Source organism: Macaca thibetana, chromosome 5 (genome assembly GCF_024542745.1).
Source record: "Macaca thibetana thibetana isolate TM-01 chromosome 5, ASM2454274v1, whole genome shotgun sequence".
NCBI classification, from domain to species: domain Eukaryota; kingdom Metazoa; phylum Chordata; class Mammalia; order Primates; family Cercopithecidae; genus Macaca; species Macaca thibetana.
In genome coordinates this window covers 39,016,329-39,042,058 of record NC_065582.1, presented here as the reverse complement: position 1 = coordinate 39,042,058, position 25,730 = coordinate 39,016,329, and the positions used below count along the sequence as shown (strand labels likewise).

The following is a 25,730-nucleotide window of genomic DNA, read 5'->3' as shown; positions in this document are numbered from 1 at the left end:
CGGAAATACTTCAAACCAAATATTCTCAAGCATTTAAATTTATCTAAGCAGTTAACAGCAAAACCATGGAGCTTTTAGACTTAACTGTGTCATAAATTTAAGTTTGAAATATTTTCGCTGCATAATACAAAATGATTACCATCTAACCTTACTATTTAAAAGAATATTATAAAAAGTGACTGGGATATATGTAAAGTAGTTAATAATACTTTCAGAGAAGAAGGGAAGCATATATATCTTTTCCTTCACAATTTACAAAATGTTTTAAAATCAAAGTATCTGAGAAAGTCCTGACTACATACCTCTCATTGTTTTAAATACACACACAATATTATTTATCCTTTCATTAAGGAAAATATTAAAATGACTTCAAAAATTAAACTAATTAGATATCTAAATGATTTTATTTTTTTTTTTTTTTGCTATTGTAAGGGGTCAATTTTTCTCATCTATATGCTTATTTTCCTAAATATGCAAATTATACAATATTTAGGAACAGCAATTTTATTTAATAGCTGTGTAAACTATCCTTTCAAACAAAGAATTAAAGGTAAATTAAAGTTTTAATTATTATAAGCAGCCTCAAAATGTCGCGTTTACTGTAGATTAAATGTCTAAATGCAGAGCATAAAACGATTCACATATTTTAATATTAAGAAGAAAAAACTATGTATAATTTACACCTACAGTGCAAGAAGGAAGAAAAAAATGCTTGTGTCAGCCTTAGGAAACAAACAGCCCTATCAAGTGACCAACTAGAAAAGATTCATACTAGAGGCTCAATAAATAACAGTAATGATGACAACCATCTCCCATAACTACATTACAGCCCATTGGCCACATCTGATTATACTAGTCTAGACCTTGGGTAAGCACATACACATTTTCACCAAGAGTTTTCCAATATTACTGCTCTGTTTCCTGGGCTTTCTGTGACCCCCATTAGCAGCAACTGTCATTTTTGCTACTAGACATGACCATTGATGGGAAAGGAAAGTTACCACCTTTCTACACTCTAATAATTGAGAATGTGGAAATAATGTTCCTGAATTGGCAATCCTTCTAAATACAGTAATTTCTTTAGAATTAGCTACAGAGAAGGGGATAAATTGCTTCCAATGATTTTCTTCAGTAATATGAGAACTACTAAAGCCTCACTTTTCAAAATATCATCTCCATATATTAACATAGCCTTTATTCTTATAGTGAAGAATTATTGCCTAACTCTCCATGTACCTGCCTCCTCACGACATCTATCTCTCTCTGTCTCTCACCCAGCACATCCAATAATTAAGTATCACAAAAATCCCTAAATTGTTCTCTCTCTGCACCTTTCTCAGTTAAAGCTCTCAGTAACAACTTTGAATAAGGGATGTAAAGGCTCTAACATCACAGAATACACACACCTGAAACCTTACAAAGAATAGATTTTGTTGGTGACTGAAAAAACTAATTTAAATTTAAAAAAAAATTTTAATGGGCTTCATACACATTTAAGGCCAATTTAGATCTTTCTTGATTGAAATTTAGCCCAGGTAGTAGTCACTTTTTCTGGAAGGCAATATCCTTGATCGGGGAGACCACAAGGTATCCATATGCTTTACTACAGTTTAAATGGAGATAGCAAATACTCCATAAAGTTATTTCATTCTGAGAATATAAAACCTTAGTAATTTAATATAAATGTTACATCCTGACATCAACCTGTTTTTCCAAACTTATTTTACATGATAATCCCTAGTTGAGCATTTTAAAACAACTCATGGTATTACAGAGGCTAGAATGGAAGCAAAAGGACCAGGCTGCAAGCCTTTATCCGATTATTTTAGATAAAATAATTTCTTAGGACTATGAAAGAATCTATTCTCTAGAATGTGCAAATAAAAAGAGAGTGAAGATAGTTATATGTAGAAAAGCAAAAATACAGAGAAATGGCTCTCCTGACTCTCCACTTGGAATTCAGCAGATTCCTCTGCTGCACAATATCTACCACCTTCTATCTTCTTATAACTGCCTTTGTCTCTTCATTGTCAGTGACATTTCCTTAGCGATTCATAGAAATTCATCCTTTCAGATTCCACTCTGACCACTCTTATTTAACACTGCAATGTCCTCTGTATCCGATTGTACCTATTCTCCCCCTCTCCTTGTTTTAACTTTCTCATATCACTTATCTGCTGAACATACTATCAACTTTTTAATTTCTTTATTGTCTAACTTTACCAATTAAAATAAACCCTATCAGGGCAGGCATGTCTATTCTGACCATTGCTAAATTCCCAGAGCTGAGAATATGGACCAGCACGTGGCCAGTGTGGATTAATATTTGCTGAATAAAGTGAGTGACTCTATTTTCATTTTATTCTTATTTTACTCTTCTCAAAGGTTATGAGAGTTCCTTTATTCACCTATCCCTAATACATATCCATTTTTTCTATAATCATGTTTATTTAATAAACGATCATACTTACATAGAAGCTGTTGTAGTTTTTTAAAATGTATAAGGCTATGAAACATCTACACAAACATAAGCATATTCTACAGGCACGTTATATCCAAGCCATCTTTGCTAAAAGTCATATACATTTGGTCTTGGTAAAAAAAAAAAATGTCAAACAGCAAATCCTATATAGCGAAATATTTAAAGCTCTGAAATATAGTAGAATTTAGCATTTTTAGGGGGTGAAAAAGCACCATTCAAACACCATTTTTTTACATAAATCAGAACAAAACAAACTTTAAAAAGTAGCCACAAATCAGCGTGGTGGCTCATGCCTGTAATCCCATTACTTCGGGAGTCCAAGGTGGGAGGATCACTTGAGCAGGAGTTCAAGACCAGTCTGGGCAACATGGCAAAACTCCAACTCCACAAAAAAATACAAAAAAAAAAATACAAAAAATACAAAAAAAAAAAAAATACAAAAAAAAAGCTGTGGTGTGGTGGCAGGCACCTGTAGTCCCAGGTATTTGGGAGGCTGAGGTGAAAGGATCATCTGAGCCAGGGAGATCAAGGCTACAGTGAGCCTTGGATACTGCTACTGCACTCTAGCCTGGGCAACAGAGTTGAAACTCCATCTAAAAAAAAAAGTAACCATTGAAAAATCATTTAATTATAAAATCCCATATAAAGTGCACAAAACAAGCCTCTATATTCAAAATCTATTAAAGGAAGTATATTAATGATAAGCTGAAATCAAGCTATAAAATTAAAAATAAAAAATAACCTGAATATGTAAGTACTTTAAACCAAAACATATGAATAAAATAAATAAGAAACATATGCTTATCCTAATTGAGAGAAAATTCTAATCTTCTTTGATAAGCCATTACACTTTCACAAAATGATAAACATTAATTTAAATAATCTAATCTTTAAGAGCATATACTTCATTCTAAATCACCCAGAGAAACTTCTATACCAATACAATTGATTTGAAGGATTGAAGTAAACAGAGATAAAGACATGAGCCCAGGAGTTAAGAGGTTGCAGCCTGGGTGACAGAACAAGACCCTGTCTCAAAAAAAAAAAAAAGATAAAGTCTCTGCTCAACTAATCCATTGTTGATCTCTGACTCTACCCCAAAAATAGCATCATTTCCAAACAACTGTTTACAAGATGCAATTAAGCAGAACACAGTGACTCACGCCTGTAATCCTACCAACTTGGGGGACCAAGGTAGGAAGATCACTTGAGCCTGAGTGACAAGGCAGGAACTTATCTCTTAAAACAAACAAAAAAATTATAATAAAAAAATTTAATTGGCGCTTTTCTATAAAGTATCTTCCTACATATATAATTTTAAAACTGAAACCAGAAAAAGCATATGGCTCTTTAAGTAACACTCAAGGATTTCCAAGTGATAATCTCTACCTCAATTCAAATTTTATCTTCCACTGATACAGATGAGAATATATTCTAGCCACACTGTTTACTTATGTGCAATAAATACCTTTGTCTTTTTATCAAAGGATAACCCAGATCTAAAACACAAGTGCTCATGGCCAAACAGGGTCTAAATGAAATGTTTTCTGGCCTCTCTCCCTCTCTCCCTTTTCCCTCTTCACCTTCCCTTCTAGTCATTCTTCTTCTCATTCTGCCAACATTACTGGTAATTATGCTATTTAGAGAAGTAAAGACAAAGGCTGGAGCTGCTAAATGAATGCTCAGAAAGAAGACATGAAACCTAAGCAGATTAATTTTGAAGACAGACCAGTGTATTAGTACTCAAAGCATTATGTCTTTTATGTGGGCTATTCATATATTTGGATACAAGTCTGAGTTACTGCTGTAATAAGCAGACACTGACTGTCCCTAGAGGATGATTAAGCAACATGACCAAAAGTATGTGGGATAATCTGCCCTTTCTGTGCTTTCCAAGGAAGGGAGAAAAAGAAGAGTCACAGCAGCACGTCTAAAAGTAAAGTTGTAGGAGGCTATGAAAGTTCTTAAAATGTGTTTTTATTAAATTAAACACAAAACTACAATTATAGGTTATTTTAATTATTTACATATTTAACAAATTACAAGATTCAAGATGAGAATTTAGTCTTAAAATTTTTACCAAATATTATACTTTTAAACTAGGTTTCATAGTCTACTACTTCCCTGACTTTTACTATCAAAAATTTAAAAAATTAACCAATAAAACTATGCCTGCTTTTTAATTTAAAATATAAATGAAATAGAAACAATGAGAGAAACTAATAAAAACATTAATAAAACTAGAAACAAGAATGAAAGGAGGCCAGGCACAGTGGCTCATGCCTGTAATCCCAGCACTTTGGGAAGCTGGATGACTTGAGCCCAGGAGTTCAGCACTAGCCTGGGCAACAAGGCAAAACCCCACCTCTATAAGAAAAAAAAAACTAAAAAAGTAGCTAAGTGTGGTGTCCTCAATAGCAGTCCCAGATACTTAGAAGGCTGAGGTGAGAGGATCACTTGAGCCCAGGGAGATCGAGGCTAAAGCGAGTCGAGACCGTGCCACTGTACTCTAGCCTGGGCAACAGAGCAAGACCCTATCTTAAAAAAAAAAAAAAAAAAAAAAAAAAAAGAAAACTGATAGAGGATTTACACTGATTTTTCAAAATTCTAGAGGTTAAGAACAAAAAGAGCACTACCTAAATACATAAAATATTCATCACTCTCTCTAAGAGACATAAGTCATAAGACAGGAGACCATCAACGAATCATTACAAATTTCACAGAATAATGTCTCAGAGCAGCTGCCTTGATCACAGCTACCTAGAACAACATCAGGAGCTTAAAATGCTCTAAAAAGTATTTGGAGGGATCACAAGCAAGCTGGCAAGAAGAAAGGAGGCAACCTAGCAGCCAGATCTATTTCTGCCAGCAAAATTAACATCAATACTGAGACACTAAAATTTTTTGCAAGTAATATCACCAAAACCTCCAAGAAAATAAGAATAAAAGGGAAAATAAGAACTTGAAGCCCTTTATTTATCCAAATAAGAAAAAACATACAAGATTCATTGGCAAAGAATTGAGTTGAAAAATGTAAGCAACAGTGTTATGGAATTTAATTAAATATATGTTTCAATTCAATTCAATTTCAATTAAATACATTTGTAAGGTGAAGAAAAAAATAAGTAAGATAAAGACAAATCAAATACACAAATAAATCAATTCAGGTCCAATATACATAAACAATGTAACCTACACCACACCTAAATTTGGTATAACACTGAACCCTCAGATTTCATTCAAGAGGGTCAAAGGGAGCAGTAATAACTGTACATTATTTTCTGTTGATGTGGTGCTACAGCATCACAGACTCTAAAAGGTGGCTTTAATATTCTTTAAGTTCTTTAAAACTATTGATTTAAAGAAAGTTGTGCCTTTCAAGAATAAGAAAACTCTTTTAGATCTATCACTTGCATATTTAAAACATAAACGGAGGTGGTGATAATAATGATTCAAGATATCATAAAACACTCATAAACAAAATTATCATTCAGGAATAACAATGTTCTTGCTCATAATATGTGAAAATTTCATTTTTTAACTGAAATCTTTTATTGTAAGTATATGTATTTTTTTTCTCTTTTAAGTCATCAAGGTTGTAACAATTATGTCAGTGATTATCAATTATTCTAGCTCTATAAATTTGTTTAAAATGGAGTGTTGTTTACATAAAAAATACCAATAATTGAACTCAAAATTACCAAAACAATGTATTTAAAAATATCTTATTAAACAAATGTAAGTTAAAGAGACCATCAGCAAATCACTATAAATTTCACAGAATAACATCTCATAGAGCAGCTGTCTTGATCATAGCTACCTAGAAAACATCAGCAGTTTCTACCAAACAACAATCACTTGTGTCTGAACTTAGTAATTGATTTGCTAATGATACTCTTCAAGTCTGTTAGACCTTATGCTGTAGTCTGTCTATAAAGGTCTTCATGTTATTTACACTAATAAAACATTAATCAAGGGCAAAATTTATAGCAGCTACGCTATAAATGAGGTCAAGCAGGTCAGACTTACATAATAAGAAGAAAAAAGGTTAGTCTTTGCAGTAAAAAGGAAAATCCTTATTATTATTCTTCCTGCCCCTGGGATTAAGTCTAGTAGTCAAACACTCCAAACTACTTCACAAACACATCTATTCCTATGAAAACTCATTTAACCTCAAGGCACTAAATATTTATAAAAGGAAAGCCAAGTCCACTGATTTACAAAAATAACCCACTAAAATTTTCCCTTAAAATATATTCTACACTGTAAATAAAGAGAGAATGAAAATTTCTAATTTTACCTCCACTATTTTACTAATCACTCTTAGCTTCCACCACTGTTTATTTCAAACACTTAAAAGATAAAGGCTGAGTGTTCTCTATAGGCTAAGCAGTGAAGTAAAGAAAAAAGTTTCTAACTATGGGAGGCTAAAAAATCTAAACAGAATAAGAAAAGCAAAGGCAAAAAGTCAGAGAAAGGGTACTATGAAAACGGTAACAGATGATACAAAAATAAATTTTTCAAACAACTGTTTCAACAAATTTTCAGAAATAGCAATAGCCAAAGTATTAGCATTTGTGCCAGTACCTTCAAGTCTCAGTTCCCACAGAATAACACAGGTCCAACAGACACCTGTATATGCAGTAAAGTGTGTTACAAGAGAGGAACTCTGAGCTTATGGCACTTGAATCTTTTGTGATGGCCAGTAGGTCTGTTGGTCTTTGGCTCAGAGAGAGACGTTATTATACTAGACAGTAAATGATCTTGCTTTGTTCCAAATGGAGACACTATTTCTATATTCCGAAGATGTCTGATATATAAAGATCTTTGAATGGTAATGCAAAACAAAGGCATTTGGTATCTCTACTTACAAGGCCAAAAATCTTAAGAGTGATGCCTGGCTTTAAACCCACATCCAAGCCATTAGGATATCCTGTCAGGTCTTATCTTCAAAATAGGTTCACAATCCTACTACTTCTTACCTCCTCTACTGCTAGCAACCTTGTCCCAGTCACCATCATGTTTAACCAGAATTACTACAATAGCCCCCTAATTGATCTCTTTGTTTTTTGTTGTTGTTGTTGATTTGTTTGTTTGTTTTTGAGACAAGGTCTCATTCTACTGCCCAGGATGGAGTGAAGTGACGTGAACACAGCTCACTGCAGCCTCGACCTCCTGGGCTCAAGTGATCTTCCTGCCTCACCCTCCCATGTAGCTGGGATCACAGGTACACGCCACCACACCCAACTAATCCTTTTTATTTTCTGTAGAGACAGGGTCTCACTATGTTGCCCAGGCTGGTCTCGAACTCTCGGGCTCAAGAGATCCTCCCGCCTCGGCCTCTCAAAGTGCTGGAACTAGACATAAGCCACTGCTTCTGGCTGATCTCTTCACTTTTATCCTTAAATTCCTATATGCATCAGTCATAGTAATTCTTTGTCCCCCAAAGCAGGGTCTTGCTCTATCTCCCAGGCTATATTGTAGTAGCATGATCACAGCTCATTGCAGCCTCGTCCTCCTAGACCCAAGGGATCCTCCCACCTGACAGCTTTCCAAGTAGCTGGTGCTACAGGCCCCTGCCACCATACCAGGTTAATTGTTTGCTTTTTTTGTAGACAGAGTTTCACCATGTTGCCCAGGCTGGTTTTGAACTCCTGGGCTCTAGCAAGTCACCCACCTCAGCCTCCCAAAGTGCTGGGATTACAGGTGTGAGCCACTGCACCCATCCCAGAGTGATCTTTTTAATTCATAAGGGAGACTGTCTTCCTCTTCTCAAAATCGTGCAATGGCTGTCGTTTCCCACAGAATAAATTATAAAGCCTCTACACAAAATCTTGCCCTATGTTATATCTCTGACCTTACTTCCTATTTCATTCTACTTTAATCACTCTTTTCTTGCTATATTGGCCTCATTCCTCAAATACACTACAGAGGCTCTCACTTGTACACTGGCTGTTCCCTATGCTTTTCCATACATGGCCCTTTAACTGACTCCCTGTGTTCTTCAAGTGCTTGCTCCAATGTTACTTTCTCAATGAGTCCTAATCCTGCCACTCTATTTTAACTACAAACCATACCAACCTTTTCTACTTCCTTCAAAAATTTAATTCCCCTTATCTGCTCCATATTTTCTTTTCTCATAGTACTGACCATCATTCACATATTATATAACCTATTTATTTTTTTATTGTTCATAATCTGTCAATGCCTACTTGAATACACAATCCACACACAAAAAAAGAATCTTTATCTATTTTGTTTATTGCACTGTATCCTCAGTAGCAATAATAATTCCTGGGACATAATATATAATAAATGGATGAGGAATTGAAGCTAAAAAACCAAAAGCACTTGCCAAGTATCAAAGCTGAAACCTGAACCCAGGCCTATCTTCAAAGCCAATGCTCTTAATCATAAGTCTATGTTGCCTCACCTATTAAATGTAACAGTAACATACATAAGTAAGGGTAGTTACATTTAGTAAAGTCTACAATGATCAAAATCACCTCATATAAATTTTTCTTTAAAAAAGCCCAGGAATTACACTTCAATAAACACTAAAAATTATAAAAAATCTGCTCATGGGTGTTTTGCATTAAGCAGAACATTTGTATATTTAATCAACTGCTTCAGTTACCTCTTTTTCTGTATATAAACTTCAATATCATCCAATACCTTAGTGTTGAAATCAGCCAAAAGCTATTTTTCAATAACTATACACTTTGAAATGTTTACTAAAAGGAAGAGTAAAGAATTAGTCATTATTTTATTCATTGCCCTATGAATTAGTAATCACTGCTATAAATCTATATCAGTTTTTATTGATCACCTACTACTTGCCACACTCTACATGAAAATGTAGCTCTATCTTTCATATAGATCACTGTAGTAACCTTGCTACTGTTGTTCATTTCAATCAGGTCTTCCCTCCTTCAACCTATCCTAAATAATTCTGCCAGTTAATCTTTCCAAGCCCCAAATATCACAATGACTTCTTTTGTTTGAAATCTTCCAAGGTTTCCCACTCTCTTGAGGAATCTAGATGTCCAATTCCAACACCACCTCTCCAACACACACACACACACACACACAAACACACACGCACACGAATATCCTATATACCTTCCCACATTACAATGCCTTCAGATATTCTGTTACCTGTGTTTGAAACATTTTTCACACAAATGTCCTCCAATTTTTCCATAACCTCCAATTTTCTAATGTTTACATGACAAATCATACTGATCCTTGAAATGCCTCTCAAGAATCATGTTTCCTGGTTAAGTTTTAAGCACCCTGTACTTACATATTTCCATCACAGAATTCAGCATGAAGTATTATAATTGCAGGTTACTAGTCTGTGAGCACCTGTAATTATTTCTGAGGGAAAGGATTTTAGTAGTATTTAAAATCAAATAAAGTTACGAATACTCTTTTCTCCCTTTTCCATAACATTTATGAGAGATAGAGAGCAAGCTTTGATTCCTACACACAAGTTCAAATAGTTACCAAAGGACTGATAGGGTCAATTTTCCAACAACATTACCCAAAACACTAATTGAACACTGCTGAAACAGTAAGTTTGTTCAGAATACTATCTCAAAGGGGAGTCAGTAGCATCTTTTAATCTATACTCTGGGTCTTCAGTTCCATTAATGCAAAATCAGCTACTATAAAATCAGACAAAAAGTGATCCACTTAATCATTTCCTCAATTTCTTTTTACCTTTTAATTCTTTCACTCTTTTACATTTGTTTTCTCCCTTTTATCTCTCTTTTCATCTCTGCACTTTCTTCCCTTCTTTTACCCACCACTGAATTTTCATTCCTTGAATTCTTCTGTTTCTGCTCTTTAAGTGGAAAACATACCTACTTATTTCGTCTATCACCTTTCTCATCACATCACATTTCGAAACCTGTTCCCTCTCCCCTTACAGTCAGCCTGTGATATAGGAAAGATAATATAGACATCTAATTCTAATTATTGGCTCTATACACATAAAAGAACTTGATAGGAAGTCCAAATAAGTATAGCTTTTCCTTATACCTGCAAATAGAATTATTAGTTTACTTTTCCCAAACTCAGCCACACATATTGAAAAATAAAAATCAGAACTGTATCAGTAAGCATGTCTCTAAAGAAAATTATTAAATGGTTAAATATTAACAAATACATAATAATTGATATATCAGAGCTCCATTACATTACTGACTGAACAAATAGTAAATACAGAACCCAAAAATATCACTGCCTATGGGAAAAACACAAGATTTTAAAGAAAAATACAAAATGAATTAAAATAAAATAGATTACCTTCCTTCATTGACAAGTTCGATAAAAGCAAGGCCTGCGTTCTTCTGAATAGAATTTTGCCACTCCTATTAAAAAAAAAAAAAGGCAAAAATAGCTGAAGAAATGTCACTCAGTAGGTTATTTTAAAACAATAATAATGAAAAATATCACCCATATCAATTTCATACCTAACTCTTAAAAGTTATTTTAAAACATATGAATAGGTGATACTGACACTAAACAAGCTAGCAACAATTTGATTCTATGTAAATTAAATGAGCCTATCTATATTTATCTTGCCCTTTTCATTCTGTAACACGATATACTAATTTATCTAAAATAGTTGGGAGTTGGGAAAGAAGGTAACAAAGAAAACCAAGGACAAATAGATATTTTTGTTGTGGCTTTGTTTTCTGATTTTTTAAAAAGATGTATTATCCAAAATGAAGAGAAGAAACAATTAAATAGTTCAATAACCCTAATAAAAACAGCATAGTTCACCATAAAAATTGATGACTAGCGATTGAAAATAAGATTAGAAAAATCAGTGAATTGAGCTAAACCAGTTTTGAGTTAGAAAACTATAATTCATTACCCTATGAATTAGTAATATCTGGTATAAATCTACTAACTATATTTTTGATCCATTTGAAATATAGCCATTAAACTTTATCCACTAAAAAGCAATCCATTAAAAAGCCTAGGAATGAAATCAATCAATAGAGTATGTACAAATGAATATTTTAATCCTTATAACAAAATACATACATAATAAGCATTAATACAATAAGGAAAGGCCTACATGAATTGAAATATACCTACATTTGAAAAATGCCAGTAAATGCACTTGTGTGTGTGTGTGTGTGTGTGTGCGTGTGTGCGTGTGTGTGCGTGTATGTATGTGTGCCTACATAAACACACACACAGAGTTTTTTTTTAAAGAACTGGAAATACATACATAATCTTCCTATTTCTTAATATTTAAGGAACTCTTTGTATTCTAACTACATAATATCTCTCAACTAATCTTTCTTTGTCCTTTCATAAAACCCAAATCAAAAGGCCATGTCTGGCTACTTATCACTGCTCACCAGAAAACCATATTCATATTTTCTGAGTGTAATAACTCCAAGACTTTGAAATTCCAGGCAATTTCGCCCTAATGTCTATTCTGTTCCACTCCAAATTCTTTTCTTTTTCAGTCTCATCCTTTCTCTTCTACATTCTCTTTTCTATGTCCACTTTTGTACTACCTTCTTTTGTGTTTTGAAAAACTCAAGGTGGTTCTTGAGATTAAAACAATCACACGACATGATTTTGTCAAAGAATTATATTTTATGAACAGTGTTAGCATAACTGTGCTAACAGAACATACACAGTAGAATAAAAATTAAATAGAAAATCAGTAAGACATTGGAGGATAGTCACTGTCTAGAACCAGCAGAGAAGAAAAGGTAATGTATTCTTGAGGAATGAACAAGAAACAAAGTCATAAAATCCATGTTCTTATTCTGATACTAACAAAATATATCCTTAGGCAGATTATGCTACATCTGCAGGTCTTAGATATTCTCTTTTAAAAGTTTAATCTAGGGCCGGGCGCGGTGGCTCAAGCCTGTAATCCCAGTACTTTGGGAGGCCGAGGCGGGTGGATCACGAAGTCAGGAGATCGAGACCATCCTGGTTAACATGGTGAAACCCCGTCTCTACTAAAAATACAAAAAACTAGCCGGGCGTGGTGGCGGGCGCCTGTAGTCCCAGCTACTCGGAGGCTGAGGCAGGAGAATGGCGTAAACCCGGGAGGCGGAGCTTGCAGTGAGCCGAGATCGCGCCACTGCACTCCAGCCTGGGCGACAGAACGAGACTCTGTCTCAAAAAAAAAAAAAAAAAGTTTAATCTAGGTATAATTTTTATTACTCTAAAATGTACTAACATTTAGAAATTCATGACTTGTAATTGTATAATATATGCTCTCTGAAAATTCATATTGAATTCATATTTTACCAAAACTGTAAAACAGATATTAATTTATTCCAATGAGGAAAAAACAAACCAATATAAAACAGAAATATGAATTTAATTTACAACCATTTTCTTTCCATCAAAATAAAATGAAGACAAGTTGTCCAAAGGGAAGCAATCAAATTCCACAAGACCATTTTCTTGAGAGAAGGGCAAGTGCCACAACTTCCTCTCTTTTCAAAAGGTAGGAAAATGATTTTAAAAAGCAGAAACCTCCAATTTTTTTTTTTTTTTTTGGTACAGAGGGTCCCACACCTAACTTCCCAAGCACAGCATAGAGAGATAATAAGACTCAAAGACTTACCCTAAATTTAGTAATGCACAAGAACAGTAGAACAGAAACAAATTTAAAGACAGATGGACCTCAACTAGGAAGATTCAAAAAATTATCACAGAAGGATGCAGAAGCAGCTTAGGATTTAAGAAGATGAAGAGAACGTAACTGTGACCTTTGTGGATAGGTAGCAAGTGATCAGCAAGAAGTATGATGCCTCAAGAGATGCCACAGCCAAACAACACAAGCATATGTTCACTCCTCAGCTCTTATACCTAACATAATATTCTTGGAAACCCAACTAGAAATTTAACATAATACAAGAATAGAAAGGAAGGTGAGACCTCAAGTTGAGTGAGTTTTCATTTACATCATTTAACTTACAGAAAATTTCAAAATAGAAACTTAAAGAAGAAAATGAAAAAAAAATTACTTTTCTTGCTAGAAAAAAAGAAGCCAGTAATTACAAAGGAACTAAAATTCTATACATAAATCTTTAGTCATTTTACTTTTATAAGTATCCACTGTCAGGAAAAAAGTCAAGAATGTCCCCTCTCACCACTATCTTTCAACATCATTCTGGAAGTCTTGGCTAATGCAGTGAGACCAAAAAAAGGATAAAAATTGAAAAAGAAGAAATAAAACAGTCTTTGCTGATGACATGATCATCTATATAGAAAATCTTAAATAATCTACAAAAAAATCCCGGAATAAGCAATAAATAGCAAAGTTGCAGGATACAAGGTTAATATACAAAGTCAACCACTTTCCTATGTATCAGTAATAACAAGTCACAGACTGGGATAAAATCATTTGTAACAGACATCCGATAAAGAATTGTTGTGCAAAATATACAAAGAACTCTTAAAAGTCAACAAAAACAAACAATAACATTAAACAATGGGCCAAAGACTTTGACACTTTGACACCAAGGAAGATATACAAATGGCAAATAAGCATATGAAAGATTCTCCACTTGTCATCGGGGAAAAGACTAGATACCATTAGACACCTGTTAGAATGGCCAAAATCCAGTACACTGACATCACCTAATGCAAGGATGTGGTACAAGAATAAATGAAATCTCAGTCTTTGCTGGTGGGAATGCAAAATGATACAGTCTCATTGAAAGACAGTTTGGTGGTTCCTAACAAAACTGAACCTACTCTTACCATAAGATCCAGCAATTTCACTTTTTAGTGTTTAACCAAGGGAGTTGAAAACTTATGACCACTTTAGAAATTTGTACATGGAGATTTATAGCAGCTTTATTCATAAATGCCAAAACTTAGAAGCAAACAAAATGTCATTCAGAAGGTGAATGGACAAAAAAATTGTGGTACAACCAGACAATGGAATATCATTCAGTGCTTTAAAAAAAAAAAAAAAAAAAAAAAAAGAGCTTTCAAGCCATGAAAGGACATTACTAAGAGAAAGAAACTAATATGAAAAGGTTACATACTGTATGATTCCTACTATACAACATTTTGGAAAAGGCAAAACTATGGAGAAATGTAAAAAGATCCGTGTTTACAGGGGTTAGTGGGAATGGAGGGGAGCACAAAGGATTTTTAGGGCAGTAAAACTACTCTGTATGAAACTATGATGATGAAGACACACCATTATGCATTTGTCTAAACTCACAGAATGCAGAACACCACAGTGAACCCTAATGTAAACTATGGACTTTGAATGATAATATGTCAATGTAGGTTCATTGACTATAACACACATACCAGTCTGGTGAAGAATGTTGACAAGAGAGAAGGCTATGTGTGTGTAGGGGAAAGAGGAATGTGGGAAATCTCTAACTTTTGCTCAATTTTGCTGTGAACCTACAACTGCTCTAAAAAGTAAAGTCTTTTAAAAATTAGTAATAAAAAAGTATTTACTAGTACTATTTTTCTCAAATCCATTTGGTCTGATCCAAAATTCCATTGGGAAAGGATTTTTGTTACATAATTCAGACAAAACTCAAAACTACACATGGATGAAATAGGTAACAGCAGGAAGACTCATACATTAAGTAGGCAGGTAAAGGGTAAACATCATTTAGATTTTCTTTTCATCATATACAGAAACTTTTACTTACATTGTCAAATCAGAAATTGTGCCATTTAGATTTCACAAAGATTTTACGTAGTATTATTGAGGTTAGACTGAAAACGAGTTTAAAGTTAGTATAACTATCAAAACTTAACCACACTAAAAATTTTAGAACCTAAACTTATCTTGGTATGTCACATGAAATACTTCTTTTCAATTAAAAACAAATTAGACATGAAGGTACATATATAATTGAAGAAGTTCAGTGTTTTATGGAGGCTCGGAAACTCAAATTTATTACTAGTAATACATTATGCTTCTGGTTTTCTTGAGGATCATCTATAAACCCATATTTGTTAACCTTCAGTAATTATTACATAATAACCTGAAATAAAATGTTCTCATTAATTTTTTAAAATTGGCTAAAATTAGGAATAAAATGAAAATACAAATCTTACACTTTTGGTTATTGTTAAAAATTATCACAAATCTCAGGAATATCTTTATGTTTTCATTTCTCTATAATACAGTCCTAATTACTAATTATTACCATTTAATACCAAATGCCAGATATACAAATGCATACTAAAAAGAATAACCTATATAAAAAGAATCTGAAGTCCATGAGAATATTTTTTCAATTTGTTTATAATCCAGGTGTTAGTCAAAGCCAACAAGTTTTCTCCATAATAAAACATTCTCTACAGTAATTCACAGAAGTTGCCAAAACTAAAAAGAATATTCATGAACTATGCTATCCTAAACCATTTTTCTCCACTTCAGAAACAATCATCAAGGAAGGTGTTAGGCTAAACAATTTCATAAACCACAGTTCAATATAACCCTTAGTGAGTTTTAATAGTTAAAAGAAAAGCTTAATGGTCATCATCTTTCATGATCATTTCAATATTTCATCACAGTACTTACAATTATATAGTGATGCAAAATGCATAGTACATTTAAAGGTCTTGGTTATCCTTTTCCCAGAGGTACTGATGAAAAACACGTTAAAAGCCTCAAATCCAACCACTAATGCAACTAAGTAATTTCAAAACACATTTCAGCACTTTGGAGAGGAAGAACTCAAAACAAAACAACAGAGTCAATAATTTCATACCTGTTCCTAAGCTGTATTTAATTGACTATCACTTCCTAAGGCCGTAATTGTTGACTAGTCAATTTTTACTAAAATATACTCTTAGCTTACTGATGCTTTTAAGTCACACAACAAAAACAATGAAGATAATACATATTAGTGAAATCTACTACACAGATCTCCACCAAATGTCAAAACTGTATTCTTGGTGGTAATAGTTAGTTAGGGGGACAAAAGACTTCATTAACCTAACATTGTCTATTCTTCCCTATCCTCAACAAATAAATATAGAGAAAAAAGATACCAATTAATGTGCTATGCATTTATTTAAATTATTGTAATAAAATTCTAATTTCTTTAGACATGATCCTGAGTTTTCTATAAATTCAATAATCTTCTAGAACATATTTTAGTAACGAACACACTAAATAAATTTATCTCCATTTTAAAAGTAATTCCCAAATATTAGTATGTTCTAAAGCAGAAAAAAATCAGGTCACAGATTTAAAAGATTACATATAATCTACTCTGCTATCATTTTATTTTGTCAAGCAATTAATACTGAATAACGTTAAATGCAGTAGCAATTGATTCTGGCAGGCAGATCTGTAACATAACTTTTAGTATGAAAAAAATTTTTTTGGCCAGGCATGGTGGCTCATGCCTGTAATCCCAGTACTTTGGGAAGCCAAGGTGAGTGGACCACGAGGTCAGGAGTTCAAGACCAACCTGGCCAACATGGTGAAACCCCATCTCTACTTAAAAACACAAAAATTAGCTGGGTGTGGTAATGCACGCCTGTAATCACAGCTACTCAGGAGGCTGAGGCAGAAGAATCACTTGAACCTGGGAGGCAGAGGTTGCAGTGAGCCAAGATCACACCACTGCACTACAGCCTAGGCAACAGAACGAGACTTTGTCTCAAAAAAAAAATTTTTTTTCTTTTAAGAGAGGTAGATAATGAGTGACTTCAGGTTAAACATAGTAAATCTGAGAATAAAGAGGAAGCAACAGTATATGAGATACATCAAGAAATTTATTTTACAACCTGGAAACACATGAGTTAGTAGTAATAAATGCGCTTAGAGGACCAAAGAAAACAAACCTCTACACAACAAAGTAGAGGAATCAACATGAGAAAGGAAATCAACGCTTGTCACAAAACTCCAGAAAAGCTAGGAATTGAAGGCACTGAGTACATATGAAGGTGGCTGAGGCTAAGAGCTGTAAGTTGGTATAAAAAAAAAGTTAGAATCCCAAATCTTCTTCCAATGCCGTGTAGCCATCCTACCATGGTAAACATTGGAAGTCAATTTTCCAGAAAAGTTATAATTAAGGAAATTATTTTTAAAAGCTATAATGAAAAAGACAAGATAAATTGAAAGTATACATACTGGACTATGACACTCTGAGTGATACCTGAAAACTTTTCTGAGAAAACTGAGAAGCCAGAATAAAAGGTAAGGCTCTACGAATGACAAAGGGAACTCATGCATCACTGGTGGACAACTCATACCCAGACATACAGATTTTCTCTGTGTTATGTTTAGGAATGAGCAAATTGCCAAAGTTAACCAGACATTTGAGGAAACCCTCTTCTGTGATGACAGACACCAAAGCAAACAAGCAGGGGAGAAAAAAAAACTCATAGAAAACAGACAATATTGTTAAGAGGATGAAGAAAAGAAAATTAAAATACAATTAAATATCACAGGAAAATTTTTTTTAATTTCATCTAAAATAACAAGATAGAGATTTTGTTTTATCAAGCGCTATCTCTTTTTTTTCTTTTCTTTTTTCTGAGACAGAGTCTCATTCTGTTACCCAGGCTGGAGTGCAGAGGCGTGATCTCGGCTCACTGCAACCTCTGCCTCCGGGTTCAAGCGATTCTCCTGCCTCAGCTTCCCGAGTAGCTGGGACTACAGATGCGCATCACCATGCCCGGCTATTTTTTTATTATAATTATTTTTAGTAGAGATGGGTTTTCACCATGTTGACCAGGCTGGTCTCGAACTCCTGACCTGAGGTGATCCACCCACCTTGGCCTCCCAAACTGCTGGGATTACAGGAGTGAGCCACCACGCCCGGTATATCAAATGCTATTTCTATGCCCCATTATCAATCAGGATTCTTCAGAGAAACAGAATGAAAGGGGAGAGAGAGAGAGAGAGAGAGAGAGAGAGAGAGAGAGAGAGAGAGAGAGAAGAGAAGAGAAGAGAAGAGAAGAGAAGAGAAGAGAAGAGAAGAGAAGAGAAGAGAAGAGAAGAGAAGAGAAGAGAAGAGAAGAGAAGAGAAGAGAAGAGAAGAGAAGAGAAGAGAAGAGAAGAGAAGAGAAGAGATTTATTATAAGGAATTGACTCACACAATTACATTGGCTAACAAGTGCCAATATCTACAGGATGAGTCAGCAAGACCAATGGCACAGTCTGAAGGCCAGCAGCCTCTAGACCTAGGAAGAGACAAATTTGAATCCAAAAGTGAGAAAAAGCCAAAGTCATAGTTAGAAGGCAGTTAGGAAGAAGAAATTCTCGCTACTGGGGGAAGAGTCAGCCTTTTTGTTTTATTCAGGCATTCAGCTGATTGGATAATGCCCAACACTAACAGGGAGGACAATCTTTTTTACTCAGTCTACCAATTTAAACATTAATTTCATCCACAAAAGACTCTCACAGATATACCCAGAATAACATTTGACCAAATGTCTAAACAGCCTGTGACCCAAATGACACACAAATTAACTATCACAAGTCCACCCCTTGTCAACTTGGCACTCATATACATCTACTTAAACCAACTTCATCACCAAATGAAGATTAATAACAAGGTCATAATTCCACCTCACATGATACAACTATTCTGCATACAACCAAAACCATTCTAAACCTGTGACAGTCAATTTTATGTGTCAACTTGACTGGACTAACAAATGCCCAGGGAACTGATAAAACATGATTTCTGGTTGTGTCTGTGAGGTTGTTCCACAACAGATGAGCATCTGAAGTGGTAAAGAAGATCTACCTTCACCAGTGTGAGTGAGCATTAATCACCCAATTTGTTGAGGGCCCAAATAAAATGAAAAGGCAGAGGAAGTGGGAGTTCACCTGCTTCTGTTGGGAAAGACATCCTCTTCACTTGCCCTCACATTAGCACTCCAGGTTCTCAGGACTTCAGACTGAGGCTGGGACTGAACACCACTGGTTTTCCTGGGCCTTTAAGTTTTAGACAGCAGATCATGAGACCTCTCAGCCTCCATAATTGCATGAGCCAATCCCTCATAATAAATCTCTTTGTCTGTATCTATATATATCCTATTGGTTCTATATATCTGGAGAACCCTAATATAAACCCATTCCCCACCTTAGGTGATGTGTACACTTCCCCAATATCCCATAATCTACATATTTACATACTATGATGTACAGTTAAGAATACTTAAATACTATGATGTTGATACTATAAATTCAATACATCTTAAGTTGCATGGTGAGGGATTAAGAGGAAAGAAAACAAAGATTTTATATTTATATATGTATACACACACACACAAACACACACATATATACACACAAAATAAGAAGGAAATGTAACATTTCTTGTTTTGTAAATGGTCACGTGATCACAGTTGGTATCCACAACTACCTTTTTTCACTGCCTATTCTATATTCCCTTTGTCTTCAGCAAGCACCTCAGCTGGTCCTGGTACTGTACCTAATAGAGTGACCCAAAGCTTCATTCCTGAAGGGTCTGGGCTGCTTTAGTAGTCCTACCTGGATTGTATTACCAGTGTTCCTCAACTTAATCACACAGTATGGTGATACTAAGATAAGCACTGAGGAACTTCTTGTATTACACATATATTCTTCCTTACTTTTATTGTGGTATAGTTCAATTTCCCCACAGTAGTCAGAATCAATCACTACTCTTAGCATGACAACTCCATTTTTGCCTGAGGATTCAGAAGGATGAGGAGCCCAAAGTGGCTGGGAAGCAATCTTAACTTCCAGTTCAATGGCATCATTGTGCCTCCTGGTGGAAGCACTTCTCCCTTTGGAATTAAGACCTCCAGGCCAGCAGAATGTAAGATCACAGGAACAGGAAGCAAAAATTTTGCTATTGGGTCACTAGAGGTAATAACAAGTGGTATCACTCCCATTTCCATCTGTTGATTCCTGAATCAATGAATCCTTCCTATGGGGAGAAACAGCACCATATACTGGATGCTGATTCAGTACACATATATCCTTCTGGTAAAACCTTGTCCCAATCATACAAGGTATTGCCACCTACATTCAGTTCTATCAAGCCAGCTGCTTGAGGATGGTGGGGAACATAGCAAGGCCAGTGAATTCCATGAGCATTCATTTGCTGTGAAATAGATTTCTTAATCAGAAGCAATGCTAAGCAATACAATGAAGGCTGACAAAGCATTCTGTGAATCCACAGACGGTAGTCTGGGCAGAAGTACGGCATGCAGGGAAGACAAATCTGTATCCAGAGTGAGCGTGTATTCTAATAAGAACAAAATGCTGTCCCTTCTATGATGGAAGGGGTCAAATGTAATCAACCTGCTATCAGGTAACAGGTTGATCATCCTAGGCAACAGTGCTTTATCAGGGACTTACTGTTGGTCTCCACTGTCAGCAGATTTGACACTCAGCAGTGGTCACAGCCAGGTTGGCTTGCTGAGTGGAAGTTCAGGTTGCTGAGCCCTTGGATAAACTTCATCCCTGCCACCATGACCACCTTGTTCATGAGCTCACTGGGCACTGATGGGTGGCTGGGGAAAGAGGCTGACTAGTATCCATAGAACAGGTCTTCCCAGCCACTTTATTATTAAAATTAGCCTCTGTTGAAGTCACCCTTCAGTGAGCATTCACATAGGACACAAATACACAGTATTCACGTTTTTCTCCCATTTACAGACATCTATACACATACCTCTTCCCCCAAATGTTTTTGTCAACCATTTTCTACTCACGTCCCTTCCAAGTCTCTGACCATCCAGACAAACCAATGGCTATAGCCCATGAATTAATAAATAATCACATTTATCCTTCCGAAAAAAGTAAACAATCAGGTACACTCCTCAAAGTTCCGTCCACTGAGAAGGTTCTCCTTCACTACAGTCCGTCAGGGATATCCCAGAAAGGGGCTGTAGTGCTACAGCTGTTCACTTTCAGGTGGTGCCTGCATAATGTCAGAGCAATCTATACACCAGACCCAAGTCTTCTCTTCTGGCAACTGATCACAGCACTCACCAGGCTGGCCAAGAGAAGGCAGTGTAGCAGAACTGAGGACCACTGGATATTCAGGCCACTTCATGCAACTTACTTGTGTTTTCAAGCATTGCTTGGGCCTGATCACATGTGTATCACTTCGATTTGACGACAGAGTGCTTCTGTGCACACACAATTTGATGGCTTAGTGGGACAGATAACATTCAGTTCATAATAAGCAGCTCAGTCTCTTGTTAACTTGGTGGCCCAGGGTTAACTGTTCAGTCTCTACGAAAACCTAGTGACAGACCAAGAGTTGTTTCCCAAAAGGAGAATATTTGTCTAGGAAGGATGGCAGGGCCTTGCTCCAAAATCGTATAGGTTTGCATTGCAATTTACCTAAAGGGGCCTGCCAAAGGCTCCAAACAGCATCCCCATCTGCCACTGACACTTCAAGCACCATTAGATCTCCTGGAGTCTATGGCTTGCACAGCAGCCTAAACCTATTACAGAGGTAATAGGTTCTGAGTTCTACTCAGAACTATCAGCTCTTCAGGCAACTCAGAAAATGGGACTGAGTAACATACCCAAATGAGGAATATGTTGCCTCTAAAATCCATGCAGTCTATAGCCATACCACCCTGAAAATACCCAATCTCGTCTAAAATCCATAAACAGTCACTAGCGTGTACCTTTTCAGTTGTAGGAGGGGCCAGATACAACTTATTTTTCACCTAAGAAGGGATATCTTGGCCGGGCGCGGTGGCTCAAGCCTGTAATCCCAGCACTTTGGGAGGCCGAGATGGGCGGATCACGAGGTCAGGAGATCAAGACCATCCTGGCTAACACGGTGAAACCCCGTCTCTACTAAAAAAAAATACAAAAAACTAGCCGGGCGAGGTGGCGGGCGCCTGTAGTCCCAGCTACTCGGGAGGCTGAGGCAGGAGAATGGCGTAAACCCGGGAGGCGGAGCTTGCAGTGAGCTGAGATCCGGCCACTATGCTCCAGCATGGGGGACAGAGCGAGACTCCGTCTCAAAAAAAAAAAAAAGAAGGGATATCTTGACATGTCCCACAATACTGGACCCCTAGAAATTTCACTGAGGTGAATTTAGCTTCCAACTTCTGACATGCAAATGCCTTACCAAAGAGTCTGGTAGTTACTACTTCTTGCTAAGTGGAACCAGCATAATGTCATCAATGTAATGGACCACTGTGATTTATCTGTGGAAGTGAAAAGTGATAAAGATCCATGCAAACTAGATTATGACATACAGCTAGAAAGCCAGATACTCCTGACATCAGGCAGTTAAGGGACACTGCTAGTCTTGCTAGCTGAAAGAAAACTGTTTCTGGTGGTCCTTACTGACAAGTATGGAGAAAAAAAAAAAAAGGCATTTGTCAAGTCTATTAGGTGCCAAGGAACGTGTTAATTTGCTGAAGCACTGAAACCACATCTGGTACAGCAGCAGTACTTGGAGTTACCACCTGGTTATGCTTATAATAATCCACTGTTATTCTCAAAGATTCATGTGTCTTCTGCATAGATCAAACAGGCAAGGGAGATGAATATATGCTGGAAATTACCACACCTGTGTCAAATCCTTGATGGAGGAAAATCCTTCGAGAAATACAGTATTGCTTTTGGCTTACAATTTTCTTAGGTAGAGGCAGTTCCAGTGGCTTCCACCTGGGGCCTTTCCCATCATAATAACCCTCACTCCATAGGTCAGGAAACCAATGTGGAGACATTGCCAGTTTCTGAGTATGTCTATTCCAACTATGCATTCCAGAAATTGGGAAATAGTGACAAGATGAATTCGAAGGCTCACTAGGCCTATTGTGAGATAGAGCCGACCTAAAACTCTATTGATCATCTGGCCCCCATAAGCTCCCTGATATTTTAGGTCTCTTGGAATCATTGTCAGTTCAGAGCCAATGTCCAGTAATCTGATTATTTCATTTTCCCCAAGTGAACAGTAATCCTGGTAAAAGGTCATAGGTCCCTTTCGGGAAGAGTGAGGAAAAGATTAACAGTATAAATTTTGGTGGCATACCAGTGTATAGAGCATCTGTGACATAACATAGACGTCCTTTCTATCTTAGAAAAATACTCCATTTTATATTTCACGGAGCATTTTGCCAACAAGGATGTTGTGTTTAATTTTAAAAAAAAAATCAAAACCTAAAAATTGCATCCAACCAGATGAGGACACAAACACATTCGTCCACTATCAGTTCTGACCAGAGTACTCTGTGACTATGAAAGATTAGGCCTTCAGCATCTTGCAGTCACTTGTGATAAGAATTTGGCCTCTGTCGTCAAAGGATCTACCACCTCAAAGACTTTTCTTTGCAAGAATGACTGACCACCCAACCGAGACCAGGACTCCTTTTGGCTTCTTCACTCCCCAGGGACTGGTTTATTAACCCTTTCTTCTATCTCTTTTCCCTCTTGATGTTAAATGTTACTTTGCTGTGGAATGTTTAACTTATAATGTTTATATACTGATTAAATATACCATTATGTATGGTATGCAATACTGACTGACTTGTAGAGTCGCTTGAGCCTGTGTGCCCACAGCTCTGACTACTGAGTGAATGGGAAGTATAAGGAGAATTGCCTTATTGAGAAATCCATGTAGCTTGTGGCTTCTGTGATTAAAATGCATCAATAGGCCGGGCACGGTGGCTCAAGCCTGTAATCCCAGCACTTTGGGAGGCCGAGACGGGTGGATCACGAGGTCAGGAGATCGAGACCATCCTGGCTAACACGGTAAAACCCCGTCTCTACTAAAAAATACAAAAAACTAGCCGGGCGAGATGGCGGGCGCCTGTAGTCCCAGCTACTCAGGAGGATGAGGCAGGAGAATGGCGTAAACCCCGGAGGCGGAGCTTGCAGTGAGCTGAGATCCGGCCACTGCACTCCAGCCCGGGCGACACAGCGAGACTCCGTCTCAAAAAAATAAATAAATAAATAAATAAATAAATAAATAAATAAATAAAATGCATCAATAAAAGTCTGACATTGTGAAAAGAGACATGTATGTGTGGACCTGGTTACTTCTAACCTTGCACTGGTCATGAGAAAATGAGTCCTTCTTCAAGGGGACCCAGCTTCCCCTCCCTTCACAAAGTTCTGGTCCTGTAAATCGGCTCCAGTTGGGACACTGACTGAGGGGCCATGACTCGCTGCTTTTATGATTAAAGTTAGGTATTTGTTCACTTGATCTAGAACTTCTCTGTGTATACAGGTAAAATAAAAAATTAAACGGCATACTATCTACTTCTCCCCTACATATACCATGATCAATTCACCAGTGTCATAGATCTGCTCCAGTCTAATCAGCATCATAGTCCTGCTTGCAGCTTTGACTCTGCTGTCCATTATGGTAACCACATTCAACTTGCCTTTGGTGACTGAATGCCACCACTTGGCTCCCGCCACCTCAGGATCCAATTACTCCCACTGCATTCAGGTTTTCCAATTGACTGGCTGTAGTTCCTACCATAAGGTCTGATCTACAAAGAAGGGTAGTTCTAGAGCTCTTCAAGAAAGCTGAGGCTCCTTTCACAAAATTTATTTCTCACCGTACATGGAAGTGTAGCTTCAAGACCCTCCAGTGTGAGTAAGTAGGTCTTACATTATAAATCTACTCTAATGTTCCAATCTCCTCAAATTATTTTATTGGAGACAAAGTTTTACTATATCCCCAGTGCTAGAACAGTGACCAGTACATATGAATTAGTGATCCATAAATATTGAATCAACATACATTTCTAAATGGAAGTCTGTAATGGAACACACACACACATACACACACACACACAGTGACTGCAGCATAAGAGAGGAAAGAGGGAAACACTAGGCTGATTATAAAAGAAGTCTCTAACATAAAAGCTTCCTATAGGTCTAAAGGACAACCAGTCTAGATTGGAACAGGAAAAAGGGGACTCCCGGTGCTATATCTCGAAGCAAAACAATTGAACCAATAAATATCCAGTGGGTTTAACCACTTTTTCCAATGGGTTTTACGATTCCAGAGAAAAATTTAAAGATCAATTTGTGGTGAGTGCACGGAAATATAAGTAAAGCAAAAAGGACAAAATCATTAGTTCTAGAAGAAAGAATGAAAAAAAAAAAAAAGACCAGCAAGCAAGATAGGGGAGAGGAAGGATGAGCAAGGGAGGAGAGGAGAAGGAGGGAAAAGAGAAGAGGGCAGCAGAAAGAGAGAGGAGGGCAGAAGAGGAGAAAAGAGGGGAGGAAAAAAAAGAAAGAAAAAGATGTAATTCATAGTACATT

The 25,730-nt window shown here is 36.3% G+C and overlaps 2 protein-coding genes across 7 annotated transcripts in view; one reads left to right on the top strand and one right to left on the bottom strand.

Annotated features, from left to right (window-relative positions):
- The window catches only part of RPS3A (ribosomal protein S3A), a 1,130,248-nt gene that overhangs the window by 800,842 nt on the left and 303,676 nt on the right, over window positions 1–25,730 (top strand). The window lies entirely within an intron of this gene.
- Window positions 1–25,730, bottom strand: part of LRBA (LPS responsive beige-like anchor protein) — a 758,453-nt gene that overhangs the window by 508,645 nt on the left and 224,078 nt on the right. For all 4 annotated transcript variants that reach the window (XM_050791167.1, XM_050791166.1, XM_050791168.1 and 1 more), the window contains one exon: window positions 10,796–10,860. In XM_050791167.1, the coding sequence (XP_050647124.1) occupies window positions 10,796–10,860 (65 nt within the window). The remainder of the gene's footprint in view (window positions 1–10,795; window positions 10,861–25,730) is intronic.